The 26,957-nt window shown below is 39.4% G+C and overlaps 1 protein-coding gene across 1 annotated transcript in view; it reads right to left on the reverse strand.

Moving 5' to 3' along the window:
* Nucleotides 1-26,957, reverse strand: part of CACHD1 (cache domain containing 1) — a 219,803-nt gene that overhangs the window by 30,469 nt on the left and 162,377 nt on the right. Inside the window, exons 5-13 of the mRNA XM_081307496.1 lie at nt 26,156-26,282; nt 23,250-23,394; nt 21,808-22,024; nt 15,716-15,865; nt 11,829-12,062; nt 7,542-7,691; nt 6,794-6,917; nt 5,880-5,997; nt 1,423-1,591 (exon numbers count right to left, since the gene is read on the reverse strand). Of these exons, the coding sequence (XP_081163622.1) occupies nt 1,423-1,591; nt 5,880-5,997; nt 6,794-6,917; nt 7,542-7,691; nt 11,829-12,062; nt 15,716-15,865; nt 21,808-22,024; nt 23,250-23,394; nt 26,156-26,282 (1,434 nt within the window). The remainder of the gene's footprint in view (nt 1-1,422; nt 1,592-5,879; nt 5,998-6,793; nt 6,918-7,541; nt 7,692-11,828; nt 12,063-15,715; nt 15,866-21,807; nt 22,025-23,249; nt 23,395-26,155; nt 26,283-26,957) is intronic.

Genomic DNA, 26,957 nt, shown 5'->3' on the forward strand with positions numbered 1-26,957 from the left:
GGAATACTGTGTAGCTGTACAAAGAATAAAATCCTGTCATGTGTGACAATAAAGACAGAACTAGAGATCATTATATTAAGTGAAATAAACCAGGCACAGAAAGGCAAGTATGGCATGATCTCACACACGTGGAATCTCAAAAAGTTGATTCCACAGAAGTTGAGATGGGGAGAATATAGGAGGTAGGGAGGGAGAAGGGGAGAAGATTGATTGAGTGGATACTAAGTTACAATTATATAGGAACAAGAGATTATGGTGTACTATAGTATAGTAGGGTGATGATGAATACTTAATAATAATGTACTATAATTTTTGAAAAGCTACAAGAAGTATTTTGAAAGTTTAAGCCAAAAAGAAATGATAGATATTTGAGGAATTAAATATGTTAATGATTCAAATATATATAAGAAACATTGCATGGTACCCCCTCAATATGCACAATTTTTATGTTTTTATACATCAGTTAAAAAATCAGTTTGAAAAAACACCAAAAAAGGTGTTTTTTAAAATAAAAGATATATTTATAAAAGATGTTTTAATATATTCACATTAAATTTAAAGGCACATATAGATTAGAGAAATAAATGGGTAAAGAAGGATAAATACTTATCAAAAGAAAGTAGAGTTGCTATATAATTTCAGACAGAGCAGACTTCAGAATAAGGAAAAATATCAGGGAAAACCAGGATTACACAATGGCAAAAAGGTAAAACATCTCAGTTTTTCTACTTTTTGTGTTTATGGGAAAATCATTTATCTGTGCTAATCCTAAATGTGTTCCTCTATCCCAGGCCAACTCAGGTGATGAATGCAAGACTTTGTTATACTAAATGTAAATTTTCTTTGGCCTCCTCCAAATTCTTCTGCATATAGGGACCATGGAAGACACCATCAGCACGGTCCATTGGTTCCTCTGGATCCCTCTTAACTGCTTTCCCACCCCGCCTCCCCTCATACCTCCCCACACCTGTACTGACTGCTTTTGGGACTAATGAAACCTCTTTGCTAAACACAAGAGAAAGTTGAAGGTAAATGTGAAGGTGGGTCTGCCTGTCCTGTCTGGGCAAGCCCTGTGGTGCCGTATATACTCCAGAGCCACCTAGGGCATCAGGGGGAGGTTGGGATTTCACCTGATATCTAATTTGTCTTTGTTCTGTTCCCTCACTTTCTCACTGGTTTCTGCTGAGATCTTGTCCTATATAAATCACTCACACAAAAATCCTGTCTCAATGTCTGCTGGGCAACCTGACCCTAGGCAAGACTTTCCGTCTTCTTCACACTGTCTGTCATCCGCAGACCACCTGGCGCTGCAGGCATTCACCATTTGGGTAGAGCAAGGGGGAGCAGTGAGAGTCAAACCGATAGTTACAGTGAGCTGCTCTGAGCAAGATGAGGCAGGAGGCAGAGAAGCCAGGGCGTTACCTAGAGTTGCCAGCTGCTTGAAGTGAAGACAAGCACTAGGCTGGCCCAGCAGATCAAGCCGGTGGTACAGCAGCTTGCTGCTGGGGACGGTGTTGAGGTTCTTCAGTTGTTTGACAGGTATTTCCGGCTGAATCACCACGATACACAGAATAAAGGAAGTGTCTTGTACCTGTAAAAAGTAGCAAAAAAATTTCTAAAATAGAAAATGAAGGTTCTACAGGGACAGGGACATTGCATACATTATCTTCTGCTCTCGGCTGTCTGTCTTCACTTGGAAGGTGTTCATTAAATACTTGATGAATGAATGAAGATATCAAGATAGGATATCTTCAGGTAACAGAAGGTATTTCTGTTTCCCTTTCCTGTTGAGGGATCTTAATGTGTGTGGCAGGATATCATGGAGCTAATGGAAGGATAACAAAGAAGTCCTTTGGAAACTGTGACACCTGCTAACCATGTTTTGCTTACATAGGTTAATGGATACAAGATACAGCAGAGCATCACAATACAACATTCATTTTTATTTCGTTGGAAATGTGCTAAAAAACATAACCAGTTTTGCAGTAAGTATTCTGAGAACTGCTAATTGTGAATGCACACTTTAAGAAAAAGGACCAAGGAGCAGCCAGTATAGAATCCAGTTTATTCAATTTCCAGGTGACACTTTGTCCTTTCCAGACTGAAGGTGGCCAACATCACCACATAAACGCATGGGAAACCCAGACCCCACGGCACCCTGCACTGCCTTCCCAACTCGATACCTCAGACCAGGGCAGGCTTAGCTTAATGTACTAAGTTCAAGTGTGGAAACAGTTGTGCTTTCAGATTTACCTTGCTCCAATAAGGCATGTTTGAACAAAATGTAATGAGGAGAATGTCCACCAAAGAATCAAAAGTCAATCAACACTGACCACAGACATGATGTCATCTTACAAGATTGTAATGGAACTAAAAAATTTCTAATGCCTGGTATCGTCACATGTGTTTGGGCTGAAGCTGGTGTTAACCTACTGACGGTGTTGCACGTCATACAGAAGGTGTTACACATATAATTCTGTACACTTCACATTACTTGATAATGATAATAAACAACCATGTCACTAATTTATGTATTTACCATAGTATATTTTTATTATTAAGAATATATTTCTTCTACTTATAAGATGATAGTTTACTGTAAAACATGCCATGCTACACTAGTGACAGTTTCATACATCTGTTCATTCCATATCTTGATTGTATTAGTAGGCCAGGTTGGGTGATTGACCTGTATCATTTAGGTTTGTGTAAGTATATAGTGTTAGCACAATGATGAAATACCCTTAAGATACATTTCTCAGAATGTGTTTGGGTCATTAAGCAGTGCATTACCATATAAGTCTATTACACAGAAGATGGAAAGAGCCTATTTTTTTTTTTAAAGAGAGAGTGAGAGAGGAGAGAGAGAGAGAGAGAGAGAGAGAGAGAGAGAGAGAGAGAGAGAATTTTTAATATTTATTTTTTAGTTCTCGGCAGACACAACATCTTTGTTGGTATGTGGTGCTGAGGATCGAACCCGGGCCGCTCGCATGCCAGGCGAGCGCGCTACCGCTTGAGCCACATCCCCAGCCCGGAAAGAGCCTATTTAAAAGATGGCTTATAAATACCTGAGAGGGTGAGGACCCACTATGTCAGAGCTAAAGGACAATGCCTTATAAAGCAACTCAAATGATTTACTTAGTGATCAAGGAGAAAATTTTAACTAGGCAGGTTAGAGTTAAGTGTAATTTAGGGTTTATGAAAATGGTTCCAGAATCTTTAAATACAGAAGCAATTTACATCTTCCTGGAATTGCTTTCAAGTACTGCTGGCAAAGATATTTAATTAGATTAGTAAATTTAATCCTCTGCCTTCATCCCTCAAATTAGAAAGTGACAGTGTGTTGTGAAACGACATTCAATATTTCCTCTCTTCTCAATCTCACACAGTCATCCTTTGAGTTTTCCTATGTTGTATGTTCCAATGAACCAAAGACAAAAAAAAAAAAAAAATACCCCCCCCAAAAAAAAAAAAAAACCAAAAACTTTACCAGAATGACCAGAAGATAATTTTATAATGAGGTCTATTCTCTAAGAGAAAAACTAAAAGTTATCCTATGCTTCTAAAAGTTGCACTGTAAAATCATCCTTAGGAAAGCATATTTTAATATAGGTCTTTTGATCATGTTCTTAGCTAAAACAAAACAAACAAACCAAAAAAACAGCTAGGGAACTCGGATGGGTCTGGAAGAGCTCTCCATGATGGGGAAGTGATTTTGTCCACAGATAACATAGGGGATCCATGTTAATGAAGTCACACCCGAGAACGTGAACATTCTCATCCCTTCCAACAGTCAACACTTCCTTCTGCTCCCACAGCCAGCCTCCTCATATGCTCAAAGATGGACCTGTGTTACACAGTGAGAGAGTGATCCTTCAACATTGCTAACATAATTTCTCAAATTATATTTAAATAAATTCAATGAAATAGTCCATCAGTATCTGGAGTATGTATGGATCCTAAGCAGTTTAGCCAATTATTCTCAGCCTAAGTGAATTCTGTTGGATTCTCTTAGTAGAAGAATCCATTTTATTCCTTAGGACAAGATGAGCATCTGCTCTCCTCCTCCAAGTAACTGAAGATAGCTTAAAAATATTTACCTTTATTACTGGGTAAGCAGGCAAGCCACTTTTATCTTGAATCTCATTATCTCCCTAATTTTTCACTTAACAGTGATCTGCTTGAAAATTTTAGTACTCTGAGAAAGCTAAACTTCTCCCTGAAATGATTGCATGACTATATCTGCCTAAGGCGAGTGGCCAGAATTTACTGGCATCACTGAAAAAAGTCTCTAATAATACTTCTGCCCAAAATGTTAATGGTGGGTTTATTTACTATGCAAAGAAAATCACACGTATGTCTACATTTCCTTCTTTCTGTTATAACACCAACCATTGTTAATGCAGATATTCCACCAAGATGTAATTGAGCTGCTTTCAGTTGGAATATGCTAGAAGTAAACAGTCTCCAATTTCAAATATAAACTTATTTTTCAATTAAGAATTTAATGGGAAGGGTGGCTGGCTCACCCTTTTCTGATGTAAAAATTGAGCAATTGTCTTTAAAATTTAAATAAAGACAAGTGAAGTTGCAATATTCTAAATCAATAAATAAATAGTTCTGAAAATGAGGCCAAGAGAATTTAAAAATAGATTTTGTCCTTCTTCAAATTTGTACTACCACGAGGAATAGTGGTGCATACCTGTAATCCCAGCTACTCAGGAGGCTGAGGCAAGAGGATCCCAAGTTTGAGACCAAAACAATATAAATAAAAATAAAGGCTGAGGATGTGGCTTAGTGGAAGAGTACTTGACCAGCAAGCCAGGCCCTGGGTGGGATCCCCAGCACTGCAAGATATTGGCTCCTCCCTCTCATTTCCTGTCATTTCTGTCCCAGACATGGATATTCCATCAGGTGTTGTGTACCTGCACCCACCATGGAGCTGGATACTCTACAAGGGCAAGGACCTTCACTCTTATGCATGCTTAGTGTATATTAAATGTTCCATAAGTAGTTCTTAAAGGGATGAGTAAATGGATCACTGTGGAGTCAGATACGTTCACCCAAACAAATCTCAAGTATGGCTGCATTTTAAGTTTAATGGTTAAAATTTAATGATAAAAATGAAAGTCTACTCTTTTGGTCAGTTACAGAATTTAGTGCCTCACAATAGCATTGTTGTGGTATATAGGGGGAGGGAAGGAGAGAAACAGGTAAAGTGGACAATGTGTTTTGGATTCTGTTTCCTCTATGATTCTTTGAGGCCCAGTGTCTAAATGAGGTTGGTAAGAGAAAGTTGAAAGTGTACCAAGAGTTACAGCTAAACTGTTAATCCACTTGTGTTAAATATGAATAATTTGAGTTCTAACCTAATGTTTATTTTCCTTGAAGAATATCAGAAGGCATTAACTTCAAACTTTCACAATCTGAGTTTAAACGATAGAAAACTAACAGGTATAATCTGAATTAATAGGAGATGAAGTAAAGAAATTTGGTCTATCTATATAACTCAATCTTATATAGTTATTATAACGTGTACACACACACACACACATATATACATTACATACACATATATGTGTGTACATATACATATACAAGTTTTCTGGAAATTAATCTAAGTGGTTACATATGGGGAATGGGATCCCGGTCAAGGGCATAAAGGAGGAAAGGCCATAGTTTACTTTCTACTTTATATCCATATAAAATATGGTTTGATTTATTCATCATGAATAATTATTAGTTTTACAAACAAAAAAAGGAAAAATAAAAAACGATCACTTTAAATACCAGTCCCATTATCTGACTCAAGTCCCCCAGAGTCCCCATGAAGACAAGCGCTATAGCCCTTCAAGCAAAAGTGACTTCCCACCACTCACCATCTTCCAGGCATAGCTAACATTGTAGGCCTCCTTCCCGGTCTCTCTCAGCTTGTTTATGTGCCAAGACAGGGATGAGTTCACAGGGACTGCGATAATCTGGCTGCCCAGAGGGAGGCTGTGTTGCCAAACAGAATTAAATACTTGAGGCAAAAGATAAAATTAAGCACTTAATTAAAGGCAAGGAAGAAGCTGTGAGTCAATGACCACCTCCTGATTCTGAATAGCAATGAAGCTCATCACTTTTGAAAGACATAATGTGAGACTTTCAATTCTGTCAAAGCATGATGTCAGCTCTGCATTAAAAACATTCCTTACTCTCTACCCCTGCCCCCAATTCTAATTCTTTCCAGAGACTAACCTGTCTCAAATCACTCAGTCATTAATTTTCAACCAATGAGCACAAAGACCTATTTCTCTATAGGTTACCATCTGCCAAAATAATGTATCACAGTTGGAAAACATCCAATCTGTTTTTATTTTAAGGGAAAATGTTGTTTAAGACTGTGCTATCAAATTGGAATGTGTTACTTTGCCAAGCTATTTTTTGGCAAATACAGTAGAGCTAGTCTTCAACTTAACCTTTTATTTTGCTGTTATTTTCTAGTTAGGTGTAACTGAAGTATTTTTTAATGAGATAATATGTACCTTATTTTACAATTAAAGTCAATATGAACATAGAATTTTATTTACAAGACAATAGTCCCACATAATAGTTTTGAGAAATCTTATCTGTTATATGCAGCAGATAAAATCTTGGCTACTATTCTCATGGAAAAATAACTCAGAATACTTTTGATGACAATAAAATGATTTATATACTTGTCTTATACACTATAGTAAACAAGTCATATTTGACCTTGATGGGTCCCATTTTCTGAAAAAAAATACAACTACCCTCACCTTTTTCTTACCTTAGGATATTTTGCCGAACCAACTCAAACTTGGGGATATTTTCATAATGTATAATGTCAGTATGAAGGGGGGGTTCTGAGAGTAAATATGGCCTAGTGAGAGACGGATGCATAAGTGTATATCCTGAAATCAGAAAACACAATGCATACCATTAGAACATGCTATTAGAAGTTCTGGTTGGAATCGAAGTGCTGATTGCTGATTTCAGATGTGGGATACTCTGGGATGGCTGCCCAGGACTCAGCTTCTCAGCCTGTAACTCATCAGTCCAGTAAAAACTGAACCTGATTTATGTATGCTGGTGTAAAACTCTTAAAACATAGAAAGAGATTTTAAATCACTGAACAATTTCTCTAATTAAGAATATGATTGAAGTAGGAATCATTTGGTTTTCATTTCACTAAATATTCTAATCTACCACATAAACCTTAATGCTGGTAAATCTAAAGATAAAAATACAAGTGAAAATGATTTAAAGGATCACATCCTATGTGTGAGTCAATCCTCAAATTCAACTTCCTGATGTTGCAAAATACTGTGACATCTTGACAGAACATAGAAATAAATGTGTAGTCTGCAGATTCCCTCTGCATCTTGGTGTGTTCTACTTCAAATAAGCTATCCTAGTCACACTGCTTTTCTGTCAATACCATCTTCGTCCTGTTTAGTACCAGAATACCTACAGACTATTGTCTTTGGGTTGCTAACGAAACCTTTCCTTCCTATGATTAACTTTTAGCAAATTACCTTTGTCATCTATGAGAAAAGTATAGGAAGCCAAAGAATCTTGGTAGTATGTCACGTCTTCAAGAATGTAAGCCAGATTCACGTCCACGCCTACAATTCCCAGAAGTAGGTTTCCAAAATAACATGGTTTACTCACGGTCATGATCAAACCTGTGGGTTAGAAACAAACAAAAAAACCCAAAGGGTATCAGAGAAGGCTCTGGACAAAGACTAGAGATGTGCTCCCGTGAAATACAAAGGCTAATATCAGTTATCTTAATTCTTCTTGGTAGAAAGTGAGAGGGAGAGGGAAAGAGTGTCCTTTGGCAGTTCAGGTACTGAGTTAAACGGAGGCAATTGGTACGCTTCCCACTGCTTTTTCATCTAAGCCATGACACTGCGGATCGGTGCAAACCTCAGCAGTGCATATGTCATTCTGTTTCCTGGGGTGTGGAAATTCAGCTGAACAAGGAATCTAAAAATCCCGAGTTCTAGTCCAGCGGTATTCCTTCTGTATTGTACCTGTGACACTCTGAGTATAAAGGAGAAATTTAGCTTCTGCAGGAATGTTTCCAGTCACTTAGGCTGCAAGTTCCTATACTTGTAAGTAAAGGGCCAGACAGTAAACATTTCAGGCTTTGTCAGCCATAGAGTCTCTGGTACATGTTCTTTTACATTTCTTCTTCTTTTTAAAAAATATTTATTTTTTAAATTTTTTCGGTGGACACAACATCTTTGTTTTTTTATTTTCATGTGGTGCTGAGGATCAAACCTAGGGCCCGGGTATGCCAGGCAAGCACACTACCCCTTGAGCCACATTCCCAGCCCCTACATTTCTTCTTAAAAAACAAAACAAAAAATCCAAAACCCCTTTCAAAGTATACAAACCATATTTAGTTCCATATAAAAACAATAGGCTATTTAAGGATAATTTAAAAAGGAGAAAAGCACACAGGAAGAAATGCGCAGAAGTAGAGAGTGTAAGTGGTGGAGGAAGGCCCAATCTGAGCACCTGGGCTCTCCTTCGGCTCCATTACTAGATTGGGAAGGTTGTGCCACCTTGATGAATAAGCATCTTCATGTACTAGATATGGAGCTGACACAAAATGATCTCTATGATTCCTAACAATGCTACACTCTTATGGCTGTAAACAAAACTGTAAAGACAAAGATGGGTCGTTTATCTCTACTTGACCTTGTATTTTCCTGCACTTGGGAGCACCTGCCTGCCTTAGTGGTATATCAGAAAGTCTCTTCTCTAGAACACTCAGGAAAGGGATCTGGATGCTCATGAAGACTCTACAAAGAATGGGCCTCCTCACAGGGTTTGCCCATGATGTCTACTTGAGATACTGTTGAATTGAGGTGGTCCCAGAGACTCACTACATGCCTCACCTAGAAGGGGAAGGGTGTGAAAAGTCATGCAATGAGGGTCTCTTCTATGTCAAAAATCCTTCACTGAGCAGTTCAGAGTTAGAAAGCCTTTTGTCTGTTCTAAAACTTCTTTTTTTTTTGAGGAGTTGGGAAAGGAAACCCAGGATCTTGCATATGCTAGAAAAGTGCTCTTCCACTGAGTTACACCCCCAGCCCTGTTTTAAAACACTTAAGAATAACCGGTATTTAAGAAGATTTTAAGAATGCATTTTGCGGAAACTTTTGTTCAGGTCGCCCTGGATGGATGGGTTATAAGTGGCAGGAGCAGCACAGTGAGCGCCAGCATGGAAACACAGGTCCCCAAATGCAAGCCACATTTTCCAGAGCTTTTGTCTAAGATTAAAGCTATTTTCATAGATTTCAGTAAAGTACTACAGAAATGCCCTGTGACTAAGATGAATGCTCATTTCAAATTTCTATTCTCCTCGGGATTTGTTGAGAACAAAGTATTAAAAAAAAAAAAAAAACACAATCTCACTTTTCAATTATCAACTTGGACAGAACACTCTTGATCCCTTTGTGGCAAATGAAGTATGCTAAGCTCTTGCCACACTGACAAAAATCCTGCAACACTCTCTGTGAACCAAAAGCACAGAGATTTGCTTTTTCAAAGCAATACATGTTCAGTAACTGACATTTTAATCCATGGTGGTTTTGAATTAGAGCCATGTAAACATGGGTTTCCCTAGACTGAAGTCCTCATGTCATGGAGTTAGAGGATGTGTCACCCAATAATTCTAGGGATTGAAAACACAAAATGAAAAGACACACTCTATGTGGGGAACTCAACAGATCTATAAAGCAATGACTGAAACCCACTGTACGGGACTCATAAAACAAGACTCAAGACTAAGATCTGGATTACCGCAGCCAACAGGTGACCAAAGATTGACACATGATTTTGTTTAAAGCATTCTGGGTAGCTCTCTGGGCTGCAGAGTTAAATTTTAGGAAGGGTCCCACCCTTCCTGACACCACTAATTGGTAGTAAAATTGGGCTGTTTAATCCCAACTTTGTACAGGACTAGGTATCTACATCTATCTTTGTTCTGTTCACACAATATTAATTGGATTTTTTGATCTCTCCTTCTCTTAGCAGACATAAGATCTCCGCAAGGGTGAACTGTATGCCTTATCTACCACTGCCTGGTACAACGAGTTGCTGGCTCTTAGTAAACAGCCTAATGCAATGGTCACTTGCATTCAAGACACAGTGTTTTTTACTATAAAATAACCTTATCTCAGATGTAAATTTCAATCCTACATACATCTGTGAAGCTTTTCGGAAAGAGGAAGGATAGAAAAATCAAGGTGTGATAGCAGTTGCCATGTTTCTTTTTCTTCTTTTATTTATTTATTTTTGGTACCAGGGATTGAACCCAGGTGCACTTAACCATGGAGCTACATCTCTAGCCCTTTTTATTTTTTATTTTGAGGCAGGGTCTTACTAAGTTGGTGAGGCTGGCTTTGAACTTGTGATCTTCCTGCCTTAGCCTCCTGGGTAGCTGGGATTATAGGTGGGCACCACCACTCCTGGCGCCATATTTCTTCTTTATAGAAAGAACATGTTTACCTGTTTCTTTAAAACACATTCTCTGTAGGCTTGCTATTATTTGTTTGTTTGTTTGTTTATTTATCTATCTATTTTGGGGGGACCAGGAATTGAACTGAGCCATATTCCTAGCCCTTTCAGTTTTTATTTTGAAACAGGGTGTCACTAAATTGCTTAGGGTCTCCCTAAGTTGCTGAAGCTGTGATTGAACTTATCATCCTCCTACCTCAGCCTCCAGAGCCCCTGGGATTACAGTTGGCAAGGCTTGTTACTTTTTATATTTGTGTTTTCTTTGAATATCTGTATTTGTGAGAGTTCCAAGTTAACTGCACATTAAAACAAGATCTCGACTCATGATGCTGTCTGGTCAGTAATAAGCTGCCTATTCAAACTTTGGTGTCAGGGTTGTAGGAAAAAGAATGCATGTGGACATGAGGAGGGAAAGAAACAGACTGCATTTCCCTGAGAATATACTATTGAACAGTCATTTTCCTAGACACTGGATATATATAATATTCCATTTAATCTTCATAATTGCCATTTTTTTGATAAGGAAATTGAATCATGTGAAGGCTGAATGCTTTATCCAACATCATATCATGAGTATTAGGATGATGACGATGATGAAAACAGCAAAGGTAAAATAGTACATTAAGAAATAAATAAAGGGCTGGGGTTGTGGCTCAGTGGTAGAGTGCTTGCCTAGCATGAGTGAGGCACTGGGTTTGCTCCTTAGCACTACATAAGAATAAAATAAGATAATAGGTCCACCTATTATATATATATAATAAATGAAAGCAGTTATTATTATTGGATGGTATGCCAGTTACTGCTAATTAATTATTACAGATAATGGATCTAGTACCTAAAAACTAGAAATATAACTTCTTTTGGTAGATGACAAAATGGAGAATTAATGAGATTAAATAAGTTACCAAGGACAACTATTTAATGGAAGGATGGGATTTGGGATCCCATCTGATGCCTCCTTCCCTCTATTTGTTTGAGTAGGCCCTGGTGCCTGGCTTTTGAGGCTAAACTTTAAGTACTTCTGAGCTTTATTTATTTGTGATGCAAAGCTACCTCTTGGTTCCAAATGACCAAATTTGGATACTGAAGAATTCTCACAAAGTCTCATCAAAAAAACATGTCATTCTATCTACTGAGGCTTGGGCAATAAGGAGAAAAAGGGCTGGGAATTTCTGCTGTAGAATACAGGGTTACAGGTTATATGGCAGAGGGCTTCACAGGCCTGGGATCCCCAGAAAGTGGTGCCCATTTCTTCCTCCCTTCCTCTAGTAGGAGGTGTTCTCCAAACTCACCATCTCCCATCTCATCAGAGAAGGGGAGGCTAAAGACAGCTTCATCAATCATCCGGTTGGGAAGGTTTGTGTAGAACCTGCCAACTGTGGTCTCCAGATTGCTCAGCTGGTTCAGCACCATCATGCTGCCCTTAATCACGGGCAGGGCGGTCCGGTCTGGCACCCCGTACTTCCCAGAGTTCTGTTCAGCCAGGTCCCTCAGAAAAGCCAGCTCTTTCAAACCAGTCACCCCATCTGAAATCAAAGGCAAGGGAAAACCATGGAAAGCAAAAGGGTTAATATGCACAGCGTCTTACCACTTAGATCCAATAGGGACATGGATGAGGTCTTACAAAGTCAAAGGGGTCTTTTCAGACACAATATGGATTCAGGAAACAAAGACCAGTTCCTGCTGAGGAACAAAGTTTGAGACAGAGTCTTCCCTTAAATAGCCAAGAGGGTAAAGGGATTCTTCAAAGGTCAGTGATGAAAAACATATGAGTAAATAAAGGAACCCTCTTCAGCAAGGATGTGTTCTCCCCCAAAAAGCTTAATTATAAGATTTAGATTCCTTTGCTGCATTTAATAAGTGAAAGCAAAAGTAACGGTTAACAAGTCTGTATTTAATTTAAAGTAGGAGATGAAATTGTAAGAGTTTTAAAGAAGTTTACCATTTCATTCCTTACTTTCCCCACAAAACCACTTGCCAAAATCTCATGAAACTAAATGAAAGAATTATGGATTGTATTTAGTGATGCCTCCAAACCCTGTTTCCTTAAGCTCATTTTAATTACAAATGTTTTCATGCTTGATATTGTTAGGATAATACTGAATTTGATTTATTTAATGTATACTTTTTATATTTAGAGGGTTTTGAAAACTTTGTAAAAAGATTTAGGCATACTGGGATGTATTGTTCTACAACATCTGTAATCTATAGCAAAAAATAAATTTAATAAACCATGTTTTTTAGTTTGCTATTGTTGGAACACAGTCAAAAGGATTAGTAACTGATCACATATGGGTACCATTGTAAACAAATTCACATGACCTCCATCACTATTGAGATTCTACCATTGTGTTTTGAAAAGGGTTTGCCTCATATTCTTGAAGATTTAATAGCAAACCATGAACCATTCAGTCATTGAAAAGAATCTGAAGCTTTCATGGTTCACCTACCATATGTGTCTTCATCATTTCTATATAGGTAATATAGACTTTTCTAGCATTAGACGTTTATTCCTCATGTAGTGGCAGAATCGAATGGATATGATTTCTTTCACAAAACATTGTATTTAGAAAAACATTGTATTTTACTCCACTCATACAATTCTAAACGAAAGGAAAATAATACCTGGGACAAATTAGGTCAGAATTGACTTATTGTTTCCTTTGCTTGGTATGAATTGAGATTGGGAGGCCAGGGGTATGCTCCAGAGTAAATGACAACAAAAAGCCATGACTGACCCCCAACCTTATACCCTTGAGAAGCCTGCAGAGGTGAAGTGATATATCAGGCAGTAAATACGTTTCCTTTCTTTGGATGTATTGCTTGGCTCACTCAAAATGTAAAAACTGACAAGAATATCTGCTAGGCAAAGCAGTACAGTGTGGGGTGGAAAGTTATCAAGTGTTGGTTTTTCATGAAATTTAGGGATGGTAGAAGGTAGGGTCTGTAGGGTGGCAGACTGATAAGTATGCTGGATTGTCTACTGCTAACATGATCTTGCTGGAAACTACATTTCCCAGGTTCTCCAAACTACATGCTTTCTAGTTAAAGATGACAAAAGCCAGTGTTTTGAGTTTTGGGTGATGAAGTAAAAGAGGAAATAGAATGTTCCAATTTGTCCCACTCTTCGGTTGGCTTGCTCATCAACAGCAACCCTAGGCATGTTCAAGATATTTCACGGAGAGCACACAAGGACCAGCAGCCATGAAAAGCCAACGACCTTCCAGAGGCTTCTATACCAGGCTCCTAAATGGTCCTCAGATTTCCCAATTTTAAACTTCTTTACAAGCTTTCATTGGGGTGACTATAATTTCTGAAGTGTCAGCTTTCTTTTCTGGATCTTTACCTTTCCAGTTTCTCCTATAACTGTGTACATTTAATTCCAATAATAAAATTTTATTCCAAAATTCTCAGAGTGGCTCTGCTTACCTATCTGAACCATGCCTGATCTAGTAAGGGCATATGTCCACCCTAGTGAACAACCCTCAGAAATTGCATTCTGAGAAAGAGGGAAGAGAGACAACTGGTGGGTATGTGTTTGGTTTGATGAAAAGGAGACAGAGAAGGAGATAAGAATGGGTGGATGAAGTCCCTGGAGGTTTGAAAGTGTGGAATTATCAGGGCACCACAGAAGTAACAGGAGCAACAAGCAGTCAGAGATGACCCCGAGGGTTACGTGACCAGGCAAAAAGAGGGACTTGCACCTACCTCAACTGTGTTTGGTCCTGTACCAAGTTTTCAGGGAACAGAGAAAACAAAGACACAGTTCATGTCTGCAAAGCTCACATACTAGGGGAAAGTGGAGGGACAGGGAAGGGGACACTGTGTGAGCACCTCACTGTAATACAGTGGGGGACTTGCTCATGAGTAGAAAGCATGGCATGTGGGGACACCATGCTGAACAGGGAGCCCGACCAGGACAGCAGTGACATCCTCCACCTTTAGCTGTGCTGTCTGACAGGAAACCACATCCTCCTCTATTCATTCCTTCAGTTGCCTTGTTATTTACCAGGTTCTGTGTTAACAACTTTGAACACACATCATTTATTTTTATGTTTTTTTATTTTTATTTTTTTAATAGTTTATTTTTTATTACAACAACCCTACAGATATGGAAGCTGGACAGAGGAGCTTGTGTTCTTTCAGACCTGGCCATAAAACACCAAGAGAAAATTCACCCTGGTGAAAACAGGTTCCTAGGTCCTTCCTTAAGAGGATCTGGATAAGAATCTGAGGGCGGTGACTGGGAATCTGCACTATTAAGGCACTCCCCAAATAATCCTTACCAGATTAAAATTGAGAACCAGGGATTCTCTAAAGAAGAAACTCTGGGAAAGAAAATGGGGGAGACTGAATGATCAAGATGTGGCCCCTGAACCACAAGAGAAGTCGGCTACCAGGAATACCGAGGACAAGGACCCGAGGAAGAAGGCACTGCAAAAGAAAAGCAATGAGGGGCAGAGGCAGGAAATTGAGTTGCACACATCCTGAAGGACATGCTGGACAGCAGGAGGGAGCAAATGAAATATTTCCTTGAATTTGTCAGTTTACTAAGCCTCTTTGAAATACTGTCACTTATCAGGAACACGATTCCTATTAATGAGTATTGAGAAGTGCCAGGTACTACCCCAGTGTTTGCCTGCCCCACGGCTAATACAGCCCTGCAAAGTAGGTCGCTCTTATCTCCACGTGACAGCCATGGAAGCTGAGGTGAAGAAAGAGGCTGAAGAGGCTTCAGGAGGAGATTCCACAGGAAAAGTTGCTATTCATAGCCTCGGTGACATGGAAGAATCTAGGCCAGTGCTTTGGCTTCCCGCAGCCGAAACCAATGAGAGAAGTTAATGACCTCCACGTAGCATCAAAACCTTGGATAACCTAGACTATGAAGGAGAACTGAAAAAAGGGAGCTGGACAAAATCCTCTGAAGCCCATGAAAGTGGAGGTTTAGGAACGAGCAGTCGGCGGGACAAAGAGATGAAGGGAAAGGGGCACCCCAAGCTGCCCAGAACACCAGCGTTAGGTAGAAGAGCTGCTCGCCTCTTCTGATAGCCTTCATCAAAGCCTGGTCATGATTCTCTCTCTCTCTCTCTCTCTCTCTCTTTTTTTTTTTTTTAAAAAACCCCAGCATTCACTTAGAGGGAACTTTCATCTGAAAGAAAAATCTCGAATCACTGCCTACCGTTCATGAGGGCATAGGTGAGAATCATTACGGAGTTGTTCAGAAAGCTATTTTCTTCATTGATGACACGAAGAGTTGCCTTTTTATCTTCTTCCGAAGAGTCCTTTGATGTAATGCCAGCTGACAGGTAAATGACGACCAAGTCTGTATCTAAACAAAAACATACAAACTGCTGTTATGCTTGGACTCCGGCTGGTGGCAGCTGTGCAGCGGCCTTTTCATTTCTCCCGGATGTCCCCACCCCGAGGACCTGCAGGCCCCCAGTTCCCATTCCTCCCTAAGTGATGGGTGGCTTTCATCTCCCCACCTCCGCCTCCTTTCCATCCTGTCCTCTCTGGACACTGCAGCCTCATTTAATCCAGCATCACGTAAAGATGCGCCTGATCCATTTATTAAATAAAAGGAGGTGATTTCCTTTATACACCACTGGCTGTGGTAATGTGAGCCAGCCCAGGTGGAGGGCTCTCCCGCTTTCTGAACCAGAGGATTCCAAACATGACTTATTCTTTCCTCAGGGATGAAGGATCATCACCATGAACCACATTTTGGGGGGGACTAGGCTTTAAGATGATGGTTCTTCCAGAGGCTCTTCAGGGATGCAAGGTTATTTGCCCCAGGTAGATTTTTTATTTTGAAAACTCATCAGCATCATGCAGTGAACAGTAAAAACAGGGACATAGAGCCACGTGCTCAGAATCCAGCTCTGCTACTTATGTCCTGTGTTGGGGTCATTTGACAAATGTCTGAACCTCTTTACCAGACATTTCCTTATCCATGAAATGGGGTAATGACTTCAGAGGGTTGCTGTGAGAACTAGTGGATTAATTCATATAAAAAGTATAAGTAAAAGGGTAATAGCATAAGAGGGTAAAAGAGAAGAGGAAGAAGTTGAACAACAATAATAACAACAACAACACACACACCCTTCTATTGGTCTGAAGAAGTGCCTGTGATGTGAGATTTAAATTACTCTCTAAATGGACAAATGGACGGAGTGACTGAGAAGTAGTTCTGGCTAAGTGAGAAGTACTTACATCAACTAGATGGACTCAAAGATGAAGGTGACAAGCTTCTTACCACTACAGATGCACAGGTGGAGAGTGAACAATCACTTTAATAAAAGGAGGGAAGTAAGAACGTGAATTTTATATTTCTTTCTAATCTGAGGTTCTTTGATTCAGTTGATATTTTTAGGACATCCTGCATATTATCCTTTTATTGGGAAATAAATATTTGTTATATATTTATGTCTTTGGGTTCCTATCATTGTCATTTTTTTTTGTTGGAATCACAGCCTCCAAGTTGGTCCATCAATAAGGCCACCTCTGATAATCATGTCCTTGGGAGGTTGCCTCCCTGAGTGTAGACTAAATTTAGTAACTTGCTTTCGGTGAGCAGATGCATCAGCAGTGATAAGATATCAAGATAGGTTAGGTTATAAAAAGACTGTGGCTTCTGCTGTGGGTATTTTCTCACTCTGAGGGAAGCCAGCGGGTGTGTTGGGAATTATCCTATGGAGAGGCAAGCAATGAGGCCCTCAGAACTGAAAGTCCTCCAAGCAACAATGTGACTTTGGAAGTAGATCCTCCTCTAGTTGGACTCAGAGATGACAATAATTGTTTGACGGCAACCTTCTGAGACACCTTGAATCAGAGGCACCCAACTATGCTGTGCCCAGATTCCTGACCCATAGAAACTATGAACCAATACATATTTATAGTTTTAAGACATTAAGTATTGAGGTAATTCATTATACAACAATAGATGACAAATATAGTTACCCTGAAAATTATCCTAATAGTAAGACATAATGCTAGAATTTCTTTCAGTCTGAAATTTCCATTTTAGGTTTTGAAGTATTCATTAATATGCAGAATTGAAATGTTAATTTGTTGTATCAATGTTGTAGACAATTAAAGTGACTTTAATAGAATGTGACTCAAAGAAATAAATACAAAGTTTGTTTACATACTACCAACACTTCATATATAAGCAAGTCTTAAAGTCAGTTTTGATGATTGAATACTCCTGTAACAAACCTTAAGTACAAATGGAAATTCCATTGTGTGGTCTTCAGAGATTAGAAAAGTGAATAGTGATGCAAATGTATGATGCAAATGTGTATGTGTGTGTGTGTGTGTGTGTGTGTGTGTGTGTGTGTGTATCCTTAAGTTTTAGGAAAATTCCTATCTTAAACTAGGTGTCAATATTTATTTCAGTGTTGTAAATACATTCCTGTAAATTATTTTATTTTATTAAATTATTTTATTATGATCCTAAAAAATTTAAGCTCCAGAATAAAAACACAAACAAATGAAAGAATGAAAACCACTCCATTCATTCTGGGAAAGGGTTAGGGTTAGGGTTAGGGTTAGGGTTAGCTGTACCATGGGCTGATATATAGTACGAGACAATTCCTTGTGAGACTTGGACTGACCTAAAAGAAAACACTTTGGGTTTTCGTACTTAGGTTTATGGTTCTGGATAGAATTCACTGTCACCAAGACCTGGGTTATATGGCAGGGGTCATGACTGAAAAGCCAGAAGACCTGCACCCTCAGGCTGCTGAGCAGCCAAGCATATTTTCGTTCTATTCCAACAATAAGGCATATATTCTGTAAGTATCCTCACTGGTTCTTTCTAAACCCTGACTCCACTCCTACACTTATTTTTCCATCCTTAGTTATCAGATTTGTCAAATCTGATTTGACTTTTTTAAAACTTTTTTTTTTTTTTTTAGTTGTAGATGGACACAATACCTTTATTTTAGTTGTTTATTTTTAGGTGATTCTGAGGCTCAAATCCAGTGCCTCATGCATGCTAGGCAAGCACTCTACCACTGAGCCACAACCCCAGCCCCTGATCTGACTTTTTTGACTCATCAAAATATTTTCCCCCAAACTACTGACTTAAAAAAATTTAAAATTTGCAAATGGTAATGTTAGGGGTGGTTAATTATTGAAACTTGGGGCAGAGAAAAGACACAGTATGGAAATTGAAAAGAATGCAGCAGACTCTTCATTTGAAAACTCTAAGTCACCATCATGTTTTTTGGGGGGTCCATATGAAAGTGGAAAAAGCAATTCAAATTTGAGCTCTGCCCATGTAATTTGATTCCCATTCCTAATCATCTTACTCCTTTGGCTATCAAATGATTCCCTAATCAATCATTCTCCAAACTTAGAATAAAAAATCTAAAAGGGTTATTGGTACCACTAATAGATCTACTATAGGACTGAAAAAGAGCCAGCTTTGAATAAAAGTTTTGGATTTGCGGATTAGTACAAAGCAAATTGATGCAAAGCTACAGTGGTTTATGACATGTAGCTTCTGTTTATATGACTACTAACATGGGGCAGATGCTTTGCTTCCATGCATGGGCTAATCCTTACAACAATCATAAAGGACAGGTCTTACTCATTTAAATAACCTTGCCCCATGGCATATGAAGCAGCACCAGATACACAGTGGATGTTAAATAATCATCTGTGGCATGAAGTAATGATGTACAGTTAGAGCTCCTAGGAGTAGTATCCAGAACCTTCACTTGCTGTTGCCAAGGCTATAGTGGTCCTTGGCCATCTTTGGGCTTGAGGTCAACCTAGGACCTCTGAGGAATCTGCTTTAGTTTGGCTGGAGTGAGAAGTCTTGTAGGAAATGGAATATTATAATAACCCCAATTAACATTATTGAATACTTATGATGGGAACCTTGAACTTACTGTCACCTCCAGTTTATGTATGAGGACAGGAGAGGTCAATTAATTTACTCTAGCTATAAGGATAGAAAAGTTTCAGACTAGAACCCAGGTTGAAATTCAAAACACTTACTAAATCACTAGGCTTGAGAGCACCTTAAAACCTCTCCTAGATGAAGAGGACAATGCAAATCCCCAGAGCATTTCTTTATACAAACTAATTTGTATTTGTTTCTCTGAACTGCCTGTACATGCTGCCAAATGGAGGATAGTGACCTAAACCTTAAAAATGTCTTGGCCTAAAGGAGGCTTTTCTGAGCATTTTGAAACCCAGGCCATCAAAATTTGTCCAAGTCTTTGATGATCAGTCTTCCTGCCATGGTTCTGTTTGCCAACATAAAGAAAAACAAACACACATACACAAAAAAATCCCAGAGGAGAAATGCCTCCCATCAAAAAAGGGTTCTGCAAATGTCCAGTGCAGGGAGCCGTTTGAGAAGAGGTTTAATGAGGTTTTTATTTGTGATTTTAATGCTGGAATGAATGTCAACACTTGAAAATTAAGAAATTTCACATTAAAAATCCACATTTCTACCTTCTCTTGAGTCAGAAGATCTGGCAGCACTGGGCAGGTATTTCTGCATGCCAAAAATAGACTGGACACAAAAGCCCCTGCGCCCCTCTGGTGGATCACACACTCTCAGGCTTACCATGCTCTCCAACTGATCCTCATTACCATACTCCTGCCTTGCTGGTCCCACATTGGCTGCCTGGTCACGGTGGGCATCTGAGTTTGCAACTGCTAGTCTAATATTTCTCTCCATTATTTGAAAGTGTAACAATCAAAACTGGTCTTAAATTCTAATGACGGCCAGATAACTAAGAATTAGGTAGAAACAATGCTTCTGGGAAAGAACACTGACAGGTTTGTAGCCCTGACCAATTAGCCAATCTGTCTTGTCCACTAGTCCTACTGAACCATGCTCAATTTAACACTTAGCTATCCTGTGATATGGGCCTGGGTATAGCTGGTATTTGCCAATGCTGGCAGGAAAAATTTCTAAGATGATCCAAAGAACCCAGAGCAATGTGTCATTCTTTTTTCTTGGCATAAACTATAATTTGCTTCTAACCAACAGAATGTGGCGAATGTGATAGGACATCACTCCTGTGGTCATGCTACATATCTGATTGAGATGGATGAATCATGGAGATGTAATTAAGGTCCTTTTGGCAAGACAGTGGATTTGGTCTAATCAGATGAACCCATTAAAAGAGGTCCAAGCCTTCCTTCAAGATAGGAACTTTAAGCAGAAGAGATGTTCTCCCAGTGGCCTTGAAGAAGCAAACCAACATGGATTTTTATAGTTGCAAGGAAACAAATTCTGCCAACAGATATGCAAGCTCAGAAGAAGGCTCAGAACCTCAAATGAGACCATATCCCTGGCTGACACCTAGTCTGTAGCCTCATGAGGCCCTAAATAGAGGACCCAGCAAAGATGTGCCTGGACTCCTGACCTATAGAAAATATGAGATTACAAATGTATGTTGTGTTAAACTGCTAACTTTTTAGTAATTTTTTTACAAAGAAAGACAAAGACATTACCGCACATAGTATCATCATTTGTAACAATTACAGTAACTTCCTTCTTTCAGGGGCCCATTATGTGCCAGGCACGATGCTTTGTGCTTATCAGGGCTGTCTTCATTTAAACACGGACACATGGAAGAGCTTGAAAATGCATTCCTTAAATTTATCTCAATAGGATATATTAATGTTTTCAAAAAAAGAAAAAAAGCTCCAAACAGATTTTTGAATATAAAAGGGAAAATGAAACAGATTCCTTCCATTAGTCTCAAAGCTTGAATTCCATTTCAAATATTCCTTCCTTTATGTTAGCATGCACCCTGATTCCAGATTTTCTTTAATACATGAAAATTAAATTAGAGTGTCTTTGTACATTTGAAGGGCTGTGCTCATCTAAATGACAGCTGGTTAGAAGAAGGAAGGATCAAGGCAAGAATTCCAGCAGCCCCCTTCACGTGCACATGCGCACAAGCAAGCATCGACCCCAGGTCCACGGGCAGGCAGAGCTGCCAATTAACACTGAAAAGGATGTGGATATTCCCTTAGGAAATAAGTGAGGACATGTTCTTAATAAAGACACAGGAAAAGGAAACCCTGGGAGTCAAGAAATCATGCAAACTGACCACCTCTGGTTGGAAAGGATGAGAAAATCTAGTAAGATCCTCGTATTAAATGACCATGAAGACAATAAGTGAAAATTTTATCCCAAAGTGATTAAAAAAAAAAAAAACTCTCCAAACACAGTTCTGAACTCAATAGTCCTATTGATTCCTATGTTATGCTTATGAATTCTCAAAAGACACTTACTTGCTTGGAATTTTGTGTTATTGTTTGTGCTTCGAATCAGCTGGAATGCCTTTTGAAACCCTGATGCGTGCTGTGTGGGACTGTCTGAAGCTTTGACGCTGCTGACGAAGGTGGACATTTTCCTTTTCGTCTCACTGGTGGCTGGAGACAGGAAGGTCTTGTAGCACTGGTCTAGTGAGCAAGTCCTGACAGTGTCTGCCACAGTTAAGACAGAAATCTGGAGGAATGGGAGAAAAATAACACAACAAAATTTGTTACCCCACCATTTAAAGAATTTTTTAGAACTTAGAGATGGGGGTGTCTTGTGTGGGGGTGTCTGTTTGCCCAGGCTGGCCCCAAGCTCCTAGGCTCAGGCAATCCTCTTGACCCCACATCTGGGGCTATAGGTGTGTGCCATTGTGCTGGCCAGGATTTTTAAGAATCAGAAAAACTCAATCAGTGAGAAGTATTATAGAACAGCTTATGAATTTAAAAGTAAATGCCTGGAGGCACCAATCTATCAAATTTGAAAAGGATTAGTAAAAGGTGAGGGGACTGTAGAGTTTGGTTTTGATCTGCAAATGAGGTAGCAGTACAGTGTTCACATATAACATAAAAAAAAAACAACAAAAAGCCAAATTCATACAAAGAATAACCTAGCCATCTTGTTTTATAAACTGGAGTTAAGGCTGGGGGTAGGGGCATGGTGGGTATACTCTAATCAACTGGGTTCATGAGTAAAACCCTTGGAGATGAAAACGTCAGAATGATGAAGAAGAAAATACCTGAAGGCAATAGATTATTATTAGCTGTACCTATCGCTAAGGTGTGCTCTGAGATTAGTAACCTCTAGTAGTCTTCCTTTTCCCCTCACTTCCCACTAATCTTGAGATAAAAGTTCAGCCACCCATTAGCACCCAGATTCCCTTACCCTTCTCCTCCACAGCATAACTTTGTGAAAGTTCTAGCTCATCACAAATATTTATAGGAGCCATCAAGGAAGTGGAACTCTGCTTGATGGTGGTATTAGTTATAAGGGAGGTTTGTCAGATTGGCAGTAGCTTTCACAAATATTAAAGTAAAATTAAATCACTCCTGTCCCCACAATCATTTTAAAAAGATGGATTAAAAATGCATAGGCATGTGCTGCTTAATGATGGAGAGGTGTTCTGAGAAATGCATATTTAGGCAATTTTGCTCTTGTGTGAATATCGCACACTCTGTTACACTCTAACTATGTTCTAAGTAAGCAGTGTAATCTACTTATACAAAGCTAAATCTATTACCTATTATAAACTGAGGCTATATTATAATCTCATGGGACCATTGGTGTATATGTGGTCCATTATGGACTTACAGTGTTGCTATGTGGCATACAACAGTATATCATAAAACAGAAAAATAATTTTAAAAAGAGCTTCAAGGAAGACCCCATGCCATAGGGACCAGTAAGACCATGTCACCTTATCATGTTCATCGATGGCGCTGAGGATGACCTGAGCAGCGTCCTTAGCGATCTGAAGCTGGGTGTCTGTGACTGAAGCCCCATGGTCCAGGATCACGACGATGTGCTTGGACTGTGGCCGTACAGTAGAGACGTAGATGGGTCTAGAGGGAGAAGAGGCCCTCTGGAGTCAGTTCTGGTACAGGTGAAAGGCCTCAACCTAACACGACTCTGGACACTACAGATGTGTGGGCAAGGCGGTATTTATGTGTTCTTCTGATGCACAAGGAGGGAGAAATCAGCATGGAAGGAGAAACCAAATTGGTGCACCGAAAATACCACCTCAAGACAACATTTTGTGTTGAAACAGGGATTGGGAATTTATGACTTTAATGATGAGGGGAGTTTTTAGGAAGCAAATCCTCTGGGAAGTTGGCTTTTTTTAGCACACTTAAAAATCACCTTTCATTTCTTCATGGCAATGCCATTCTGCTGCAGGAAATGAACTGGTGGACCCTTGGACTGTAGAAACTAGCCAAGAGGGAGAGAAGGTCTACTTGCCAGTGCTGAATTCTTCACAGACTGACAGAGTGCAAGAAGTGAGCTAGTCCATAACCCGTGGATGTGCTACGTGGCTTTGAATGGCAGGTTTTGTTTCTCTCTGTGCACATAAACAGTCCTGCTATGAGACCCCTTTTCCTTTCTGTGCTGAAACTATCCCACACAGGTTAGCCTCCCAAAGGCCCCTTATCTGAGCATTTAAGACCATGCCACCAAGATTTGTCCAAGCCTGTGATCTCCACTCTTTCTGCTAGGTTTTTGTTTGCCAACATTAAGAAAAAGAGGGTGGAGTGCAACCACAAAGGAGAAATGCCTTCAACCAGAGCAGCCTTCTGCTAATGTGCGGTGCAGGAGGGTTTGTGAGAAGAGGTTTAATGAGGTCTCTATTCACAGTTTTAAAGCTGGAACAAATTAAGGGGAGGTTAGGAAAGCAAAACAGCCTCAAGAGAATTCTCTCCTTTATTGATACTCCTAAAACACTAAATTTTTCTGTGAAATCTTAGATGCCAGTTGAGTCACAAAAGCCTGGGCACAAATTGAGAAATGTACGAAAAGTAAAAAACAAAAAACAAAAAACAACAACAAAAAAAACCCCTCAAAAGCTGGCCAAGTTTACACTAATTGTTTTCAAGCCAACAGCCCTGAATTAATACTAAAGTACCATTATTACATTTTCACTGGTCAATACCATTGAGCCAGGAGGGAAATGGGATAAAATGAATCCAGGAGAGGTGACCATAGAAATGGAACAGGAAACAGAAACAAAAAGAGGAACATCTGACCATCCCAACAGACAACTAGGTTAAATACTTCATTTTTGAGGTTCTCCAAATGAGGGCAGAGGATTTTCTTTAAAACAAAATTCTTCCTTCATTCCAACTGAACTCAATGCAAATGAAAAGTGGGATATGCATTAACATTGTCTCATGATGTTGTTAAATCTGCTTCTGTGGGATACACAAATTCAAGGTTAAATGTATAAATGGGAAGGCTGACTCCGCATGACTGGTATCCAGGGTCTCTTTCTCATGTTGCTATGTTTTGAAATACACTCCACTCTTTTGAGGGTTGCAGAGATCTCACAAAGGCATCAGAGGACAACAGTCGGTACAAGTAGAACTGGGAATAGCAATCTATAAGGCTTAGGCTGGAGACACAGGGAAACCTCCCAGTTGTGCGGCGTTGGTGAATGCTGACTTGTGTTAAGGGCTTGCTCTCCCTTTTGGATTATCCCTCACAGGTGCTTCGTTAGAAGCAACACTCCATCTAAGCTGTCTCCTAGAAGCAAATGAGAATCAGATGGTTCACAATAGCCTTTGCTCTCCTGAGACAGCTAACTAGAAGCCAACGACATGACTTCTGGTCCAGTCTCCAAGACACTCCCCAAGTCCCCACCAGAGTGGCTAGGGAGGGATGGAAGAGACAATACAAACAATAAAAAGTTTTCTTCCTAGGAAGAAGGCAGAAGTATTTTCTGTGGGGAAAAATCCTAGATACAATTTAAAGGCAAGATGAAAGGAAGCTAAAGTCATTGTTTATTTAGATTCCAGAAAATGGCGTGGAACGTGGGCACCTCCTCGCACTAGCTCCAGATGTTCTGGCATCAAACACCTGACACTGCAAATGGGAAACTGTCGGGGCTCAAAGGAAAGCATCTTTGCCTTCAGGGTTCTGCAAATTGATGAGACTTGTCATACAAATTATCTCACCATTACTCTCCCTCTGGCTATGTGGTACAATCCCAAGTCATTTCCGTGAGAAAAGCAGGATGGTAGTGTGATCTTTAATCCAATGCTTTCTGAATACCCTTAAAACTTCTGGTAGTTGAAATTGGTATGTAAATTTCAAAAGTATAGCCAAGTCTTTTATCACAAAAGGGAAGTTGAGAATCATGAACTCTACTGCAATATACTATAGAGTTTTGATCTAGAATTGTGCTATAGCGATATCATTATTTATATTTCAATAAAGACATCTGAAGTTCAACACATTCTAAGTACTTCAAACAATTCAATTTCATTAGTATCTATCTGTTCTGTAGTTGGTGCATTAGTTTTGAAAAGCTCTGAGCTTTATCATCTGCCCTATTCTAGCATTTCCACATCTCCAGTTATCAAAGTGTGAAATAATTTCAGAACAAGAACCAGCTTCTCAACCTAGAGCTGTCAGGCACAGCTGTGTATGGAAATGAGAAATCTATATTTCATGTAGATTCCTCTTTTTTCTTTGTTGTTTGTGGCCCTGGGATCAAGCCCAGGGCCTTGCACATGCTAGGCAAGCGCTCTGTGGAACCACAGTTGCAGCCTGCTCAACATAGATCACTATTAAGCAATAATTAAAAACTCATTAAGCAAATCTACATACCTACTGCGATGTTCATAGGTGCCCTTACACCGGAACTTGTGTGCTGGGAAAACAGTGAAAATTCCTTCTTCCGAACTGAAATACTGCCACTTAATTCCAGGGTTGGATTTCAGGTTGTCTGCAAGAACTAGAGAAGTAAAGAAAATGAAATATAACCGCCAAATGCACAGGTGTACACAGGCCTGGCTCTGCAGGCATCTGTCTTGTATAAACTGCTTGTAGTATGAAGAAATTCTGCTAGATACAAGGTTGTAAATTTTCTTCAAAACATTTTTTTCTGCTTCTTAAAAAAATATCCTTTGAATAGAAAATGCAATGTTTCAGTTAAGTGAAGCTATGATTCTTAACCTTGTAGGGTGACATTTTATGTCCTGGATTATTTTTTCCAGCACAAATGATTCATTTGCATTAATCTCTCCCTTCATGGGGCTGGTCCCTGTTGGGCTGGTGTCCATTCTCTTACTATGGAAACAGTGATGTTAATAGGCCTTGTCTCCAGAAGGACTAGACCTATGGCATTGACCTTGCCTTCACCTGTCTTATTCACAGTAAGGGAGATAGCACAGATGGCACTTGAAGGGCTCGAATCATCCTCATTGAGGAGAGCTGTTACATATAAAATGATTCCTATGTGCCAGCTGATGGGAGAGAGGCTTTCCGTTATTCATATCATTTCAATCATGAAACAACCCTAGGATATTAGTAATATTATTATCCCCACTTTGGAGTCGACTTGAGAAACATGCTTACTGAGTGTAAGCAGTTTGCCAAAGACTTCATCAGTAAATGACCCAGTTGGAAT

The sequence above is a fragment of the Spermophilus citellus genome (genome assembly GCF_964194105.1).
Source record: "Spermophilus citellus genome assembly, chromosome: 9".
Taxonomy (NCBI): domain Eukaryota; kingdom Metazoa; phylum Chordata; class Mammalia; order Rodentia; family Sciuridae; genus Spermophilus; species Spermophilus citellus.